The sequence below is a fragment of the Gracilinanus agilis genome, chromosome 2 (assembly GCF_016433145.1).
Source record: "Gracilinanus agilis isolate LMUSP501 chromosome 2, AgileGrace, whole genome shotgun sequence".
NCBI classification, from domain to species: domain Eukaryota; kingdom Metazoa; phylum Chordata; class Mammalia; order Didelphimorphia; family Didelphidae; genus Gracilinanus; species Gracilinanus agilis.
This window is the reverse complement of record NC_058131.1, coordinates 537,124,587-537,132,446: the sequence shown is the minus strand read 5'-3', so window position 1 is coordinate 537,132,446 and position 7,860 is coordinate 537,124,587. Positions and strand designations below refer to the sequence as shown.

Here is a 7,860-nt window from a genome sequence, read left to right as displayed (position 1 = left end):
GGCTTCATGAACTAAACAATTAAAATCAAACTCTGCCTTTTACAATAATAGGTATCAAACTAGAGCTCCAAATACCATTTAAACTACAACCAAACTGAATAAATTTTATGCTCTTGCTTTTTATGACTGTAGACATATACACTAGCTATCAAAATCACTTTAATTTTGAAGCTCACTCCAGGCCTGAAACAAAATAACCCAAAAGCTCCCATTACCATAATTTAACAGAAAGAAGAGAAATCTTTTCATTATCTATGACAACACAATGTCATAAATACAGCTGTTTTTCATTGATGATTACATAAATAATAAACATGCTGCCATTCACTAGGGTTTTAATAGTCAATACACATAAGCAATATTGTGATTTAATGCGATGCATCTGTTTTCTTCAGTCTTCACTTTATTCTTCATCTTTGTCCTCATCTGAAAAATGAGGCACAGACTTCTTTGCCACAACATTGTCCAGTCTCTGCCCTTGCAGATAGGGGTTCACGTTCTGAAAAATACATAATTTAATGGTATAAGGCTTGATTATACATAGCACAGGAAAAATATGGAAGCAATGAACAATGATATGTCCACTACATGAGTAAGTGACTCTACAGTTATAAGCTGGATCATTGATTGAATTATTGTTCCAGGGTGCTAGAGTTTACATTTCTAACTTATACCTGTGGATAGCTGACAACCAACCTCTCCCCTCTATAATGATCTGATTTGTTTTGTCAGTGCAGTATGAGTGCTTGGGTGAAAAAGTTTTCCAGTAGCCTACCTACTGATACTTCTGTATAGGAAAATTCTCATGCGATGATCTAGTGCATGGTTTCATTTAATTTTTTTAAATTTCCAAACACTTTCCTGAGAAAATAGCTCTGAAGAAGATTTGAAAGCACACCAGAATTGAAGTTAAAATTCAAAAACTACTGAAGAGACTTTTTTCGTTGTCATAATCTTTTTTTTCCATTCAAGTACTAAATAGTTGTGAAGGAGAGTCGTATAATGGTTGGTCAAATTCAAAAGCTATACTCTTTGGGAGGAGCCTGTATGTCCAATGCTGGCTTCTATATTCTGTAACACTTCCATCTGGTGGTATGCTGAATGAGTCAAAGTTTTTCCATTGCTGCTCCAATTCACATCTATTTTTTGTAGTATTTGGAGTTCCAGCAAGTAACTAAAGCCCTGCATTATAGTCTTTAGCAGAAAGTACAATTTTTGCAAAAGCTTTTGAAGATATTTGTTTATTGAAGAGTCTTTCCAATGCCCCAACAAAAATAAGAAAGGGGCTTTGGGATTTTATGATTCCAGAATCATTAGCAATTCAGTAACATATGAAACTCCTATGGACAGACTCATTGAGGCAATCTTTTGCTAGGGCTTTGTGTCCAGATGGGGCTCCATGTCGGTCAAAAAGCCACATTTCCTTTTTAAGACTTCATCTGGAGGTGCTATGCTCCCTCAGAGCATTTAACTAAGCATGCTCCCCTGAATGGTAGATTGGGGGATCAGTTTTTGCATCTGACAGCTAAAGTTCCTCAATCATGGGAAGGTTTTCAAGTTCTCCTTGCTAACATTGCATCCTTTCTTATTAGGGCTCTACTTCAAAGCAAGTTGAGAACAGGCTCAGAAGTGAAATACCCCAACCTGGTTGAAATTTGTGGAAATTCCTGCATGAAGGGTAATATGCTATTTTTTAAGTCACTTTCTGGAAAGTCATCTTCCCTGGTGAATTTAAATACTTTTTAGACTAAATAAGGGGAGCTCTCCAATATTAATTGAATGTGTATAAAGACTGAACAGTGAGTAAGACATTTAAAGGTTGATTGAAAAGTGTTTTACTAATGAAAAATCTGAATGTTTGGTCGGATTTGGATGATCACATAAAGTCTCATCTAAACCATATGCAGCACTTTGGACTAAGATGGAAGTTTAGGGAGATTACCACTGGCAATGAGTTTTTATGTGACATTTTAATGTTTCTCCATCTACCCAGACCCAGGAAGTGCCATATTGAGAGGTAAGGGAGGAAAAGATGGAGAAGGTTAGGAACAGGAAAAATAACAGGAAGGGAGAGAAAAGGAAAAGGGAATTTATTTGAATGTTTTTTAAACCACCCAAAATTTCCACTCCAATTCAGTGCCTCTCTTTGTGAGAATATTTCAGTTCCTGTTAAAACTAGCTTTTATGATCCAGCAAATGGACTAGCAGACATAAGCTGGGAAAGCAGTATCACACTATAAGAGACAGCAAAGTGCGATGGGTTGCAGTACACACTGCATTTGAAATGGGAAGGGCTGGGTTCAATTCAGATACTCGCCAGCCCTGTGACCATGAGCAAGTTACTTAATCTCTTGCTTTTCTCATCTATATAATGGGGATAAAAAGACCTACTTTACTGGTCTGCTGTGAGGCTCACATAAGATAACGAAGGCAAAACACTTTGTAAACCCAGAAGTGCTATCTAAACATCAACTTTATATTATTTTTATCATGTGTAAGCGCTGCCACTCTATGCCTCTGTGCTAGTTGCTCAATTTCCCTGAGTATCAAATTGTTCACTTGTAAAATGAGAATAATAACTTGTGTTCCTTCAAGACTCATAGGGTTGGCATCATATGAAAAAAGAGATGGAAAAAAATTTAAGATAACTTGCACATATATAGTATTGTAAGATTGCAAACTGTTTTAATGTGTTATTTCATTTGATTCTCACAACAGCCCTGTGAGAGGTGAGCTATTCATTATCCCCATTTTATAGATGAGGAAACTGAGGTAAGGCAATAAGCATTTATTAAGCAATTTTTTTGTGCCAGACACTTCAACTGACACAAATTAAATGATTTTCCCAGGGTCACACAGCTAGTAAGTGCCTGAGTCAGGATTTAAGCCTGCCTTACTATTCATTACTCTTTGGAAACCATAATTTGATATAATTCTTTGGAAACACGGAATCATTAAAATCGAAGACATTATTTTAAATTTTGGAATAGGCTGAAATTTGATGGATAACCAAACCTTAAGAGTTCCGTTTTCCTCTTAACAATAATTAATAGCCCTCTGTTTTTATCTAGCATCTTTCTTTTAAAGAAGTGAAGGTACTGTCATGTATTCTCACTGAAGTAAGAGGTAATGGGTTAAAGGAAATGTGGAACAGGAATTTCATCCCTATTCATAGCTAGAAGGATTGAGACAGAGAAGTTTGATTTGTCTTAGGTCATATAGAAAATATAGTTAATGAGCCAGAACCAGGACTTGGGTCTTTGCTTTCTTTTCTTTTTTCCTTATTTCCTCTGGAACAAAAATAGGAATTGGATCTTTGCTCTTGATTTTTTGTCTGGAAACCCACAGCCTATGCTAAACTTCTTTGGGAGAAGTCTTGCTTTTAAAATAGTCCAGAATTTCTTCTTTCTGAATCACGGACTTAATGAGATGGTTAAGGTTTTCAATCAGACTGTGAAGGCCATTTGAGTACTGATTACAGGGAAGGCAACTTCTGTTACCCAAGAGGATTGAGACCCAATACTTCTGGCGTGAGGGCTTGATCTTTTTATGCTCCAGGAGAACAGACAGTACTTGATACCACTGGGTCAAATTGACCTTCAATGGCATAAATTCTAGGCCTTTTACATGTGAAGGAAGCTGAGGCTAAAATATAAATCTAGGCCAAAGTCCTGATATTTTGGTATCCTAAATAGTCGCCCCACTGGCATTCCCTAAATCAGGTCAAAGGGGGTGGTATAACAGAGAATGAAGAAAAATTGAGGCCCTTGGCTGAGTTATTTACTGCAGAACAAATACTGGCATTTGCAGATGTCCTTTATGTACCATGGGGAGTAGTGGCAATGGAAATGATGGACACCTTGCTGGTACATCTCCACATAATGGCCATTTACTGGTATAATGATAAAAATGAAGGGACCTATAACTCCGTATGCTCTTCTGTGGTCACTAATCCCTGGACACTTTTCTACTTCCAATGACAAGACTACAAAAGGAAGTCTTATCCATTCTCAAATTGCAAAGGCTTCTGAATAGGATAGTTAACTTTCCCAGACAAGATATTTTTCTGTCTTTTCCATATCTTAGGAGTCCCTCCTAGAAATCCTGTTTTAGAGTCTCTGCTCTTCTTCATTCTGAGGCAGAAGAACTTGGTGATGTGGGACTGTGGGGATAAATGATGTAGCTGGACAGGCTATACAACTTTAAGGCCAGAAGAAGGAAAACTTTTCAGTATTAATGCAATGGATTGGACAATATTATTCAGAACAACTTGCAATTATTATTGTCCCATTCCCAAACCTATGATAGGGCCCAATGGTTTATAGTTTTATGAATTAACAGTTTCCATGTGATAAGCTTGGATTTGTTTACTTTTTAAAGATTCAACACAAAATTGGTGTTGATTTAGTTATCGTTGTATCTTCATCAAATTGGAAGGGAGAATAGATAGACTGTAAAACTCCTTTAAGGGGAAATTGTTGGTAGGATGGCAAAGCTTTACCAGTTCAACTTGTGAGCTTCTTTAAAAAAAATTCCTGAAAAGCCCAAGTCCAGTCAGTTTTCTGCAAGAAAATGTCATAACAGTCAACCAAGAGAATAAAATAGTTGACTTGTCATTTTGGATGGCAAAGGGGGGAAATGGTGCTGAAATCTTAAAACAGATCAATGCGACAGGTGGCAAATGAAAATAGCTCAGTAAGAAAGTCTTACCATAACCTACTCTGGAAAAGCCAGGAGGATGTCTAAGAAAACAGAATGAGGAATAAGGAAATGGCTGGAATTAGCTTCTTTAACAAAACACTCACATAAATTATTGTTTGAACCAGGGAATTTAACCCTTGATCATTTACTTTACTGTACTGGTTTGTGAGTGAGTCATGCGTATACACTATTTCCCCAATGAGACTGCAGGCAAGTTTATCATATAGATACTGTTCATATAGAAAAACAAATAACTGGGTCCTATCAAAGGTTTCTGGGAAAAGTCCATTTTGGGGGCTTTATTGGGATATTGCACAGTACCTAGGAACAAAGTTAGAGACAGGTTAAGTGCTTAATGAGTTTTCAATGAATTGAAACTCTAGCAGTTAAGATGTCTCTGGTTCTTAATACTGTATTTTGAAGCTTTGGCAGTCAATCAGAGACCCTAGTATGTATTTTCAGTAAGGTCCCTCTTTATACCGGGCCATTCTTCTAATTTTTCATCAGTGCATGGGAAGAGACTCTCAGGCTGCTTAAGAACAACATGAGGACTCCGCATTTGTCAACAACCCTCTTCAAACAACAGCACGTAGAAAAATGATAATCAAGCAGCTGATTGTAGGTTACCCTCCTCCTCCTCCGTCTCTGTCCACCTTTCATCTTTTCATAAAGAAGCTTCTTGTTCTAGAGAAGGAGAGGGGAAGAGAGAAAAAAATGCAGAAGTATGGATCAAATTTGGTGAATGTCTATTTTAAAAGCAATAAATACTCTGTGTGTCCCATGAACATTTGCATACACATATTTTGGAAACAAAACTAGATGAAAAGAATGTCGTGTCAGAAAGATAAACCACAAGAGAAAAGTTAGTGGTTTTGCAGCTTTTAATAAAGTCCTTTGGAGTGCCCGGGGGCCCAGGAGTGTCATCAACAATCATATAAATAGGAAAATACATTTTAAAATATGAGCACTAGAAACTAGTTTAACATGGATCTAGCGCCTCTCCATGAAATGACTATGGTTGGAACCAGCCATTGGATGGTTGGGGGATTTGGGGGGGGGGGTCCATGTAGAGGAAGAGGGAAGAAGAATGGTGTCTAACTCTCTTTTAACAAATGGCATAAACTAATTGCTCCAGGGGTGTAGTGTTTGATTATTTGTAGCCATCCTCCAAGTAAATAAATTCAACATCATGGCTTCTACAACCAATCTGTCTGTAGTTTTAAGTTAATGCCCCCAGTAAAGACACTAAGAAAACCATTTGGTCCATAACATTTTTAATAGAGTGAACCTTTTAAAAACTGCCAAAAAAAACTTCTTGGCAGAAAGGAAAGTTATGTTGAAAAAAAAAAAACTCTGTTACCACAGTTTGTATAAGTGTTTCCACATATTGCTATATTTCAAACACATAGTGGAGTCAAATAAGCTCGAGAATATAGGACACATGCTCAACAGATTTTTCCTTCGATTATGATTATAAAAGACAGAGAACTTAACCTGTGAGTGGGATGGGAGAAGGAGAATTGGTAGTGTTTGCGTTGGATGTTGTTTGGTTTAGTTTGGGTTTTTAATGAAGGAAAAATAAAGTATAAATGAGGTGACTCATCTTATTCTAAATAAACTTCCTTAACTTTGATAAAGGAAGTGAAGCATAAAGTTTTGGTGACATGCAAATTTATCCTGTGCTTGTATCTTTTGAGTTGTTTGAGTACAAAGATTTTTTAAAAAAATAATAGAAGTGGAGACAAAAATGACAAGTGCCAAAAAAATGAGCTTTGTACTTTTCATGTTCATTAAAATCTCCCTGATTCACAATACATATCTCTTGCCCAACCTCAACTATGCACAAAGGCTGTTCCAGGGAAGGAAAGGCAAAGAGCCCTCCATCTGCCAAAAAGGGATGTTCTTGGCTGTGGTCACACTTGTCGACTTTCTTGGGGAACAATTCAATTTAATATTTGAAGAGAGAAAAGGCAGACATGTAGATTGTTCCCTCTAGAAATAAGCCTATCACACTCTGGGGCCATTTAATTTTGCTCTTTGAAGGTTGCCTTTTCTGTGGATATTGATGCTATTCTTAATGCCCAGAATGGGCCTAGTGTTAACATAACAAGGCAGGAAATATCCTTTACATTAGTTGTTTTTGTGCCTCAGAGGACCATGGGATTTGTTTGATCTGTGCCACAGAGCTAAATTCATGGCTTGGGGGTGGTTGGGGAGCCAACATGATAGCTGATTCTACAAAATGGGGCACCAATCAACTGTTAAATAAATGGAATGGGGTGGAAGGGATGGAATGAGATTGAACAGGAAAGGTTGGATGGGATGGAAGAAGACTGAACTGAATTCTAGTGTTGTAGGATATGATAAAGTAAAACATTTTCTGGTTTTCTACTTCAGTAGCATTTCTGGAAGCCACCTTGTTCCTTGAGATTATGATTTCCCAAAACAACAATTTCTTCCCTATCACATGTGACTTTGGCTTGTCACTTAACCTCAGTTTCCTTATCTGTAAGGAGGGTGAGTAGGACCAGATAACCTCTGAAATTGAACCCTACAAGCTCTACATCTATGATCCTACCACTTTCAGCTTCCCAAATGCAGTTGGTCTGTTAGTTCTTTTCCCAAGTATCACTCTCACATTCACCCCAGGTCTGTCCAAGGGTTCTCTGACTTTTGTCACCAGGATGTGCTCAGACTCTGGTTCCATTCTAAGCTTCAAGGGGACCTGGGGTGGACCCAGGTAACCCTTACTGTAACTTTTATAGGCAGTGGAATTGTCAGAGAGATAGATTGAGCAGAAAGACAACACAAAATGAAGGCTAATAAACAATCCTTCTCTCAGGAGCTAAAACATCTCAGTTTAAGTTGGGTTACTTTTAATGGAAATGGAAGGTGCCAGACTCTTGCAGAGGCTTCTGATCCTTCACTGAACAACTTAGACATCTGGTTTGCTTCAGCAGAGGTGAATATGCTAGATAATCTACTTTTGGGAATATTCTACTAGAGTGGAGTTCTTAACCAAGTTTTTAATTTGTTTGTGTCATGGACCCCTTTGTCAGTTTGGTAAAACCTTCTTGGAACAAAGATTTAAATGCATGAGATACACAGGATTATATATATATACATATATATACATATATATATATATATATATGTACA

At 37.3% G+C, this 7,860-nt stretch overlaps 1 protein-coding gene across 1 annotated transcript in view; it reads right to left on the bottom strand.

The window, feature by feature from the left end:
- Nucleotides 1-403: 403 nt before the first annotated feature.
- The window catches only part of LOC123235982 (neuroendocrine protein 7B2), a 68,654-nt gene continuing 61,197 nt past the window's right edge, over nt 404-7,860 (bottom strand). The window contains exons 4-5 of the mRNA XM_044662226.1: nt 5,329-5,385; nt 404-499 (exon numbers count right to left, since the gene is read on the bottom strand). Of these exons, the coding sequence (XP_044518161.1) occupies nt 404-499; nt 5,329-5,385 (153 nt within the window). The remainder of the gene's footprint in view (nt 500-5,328; nt 5,386-7,860) is intronic.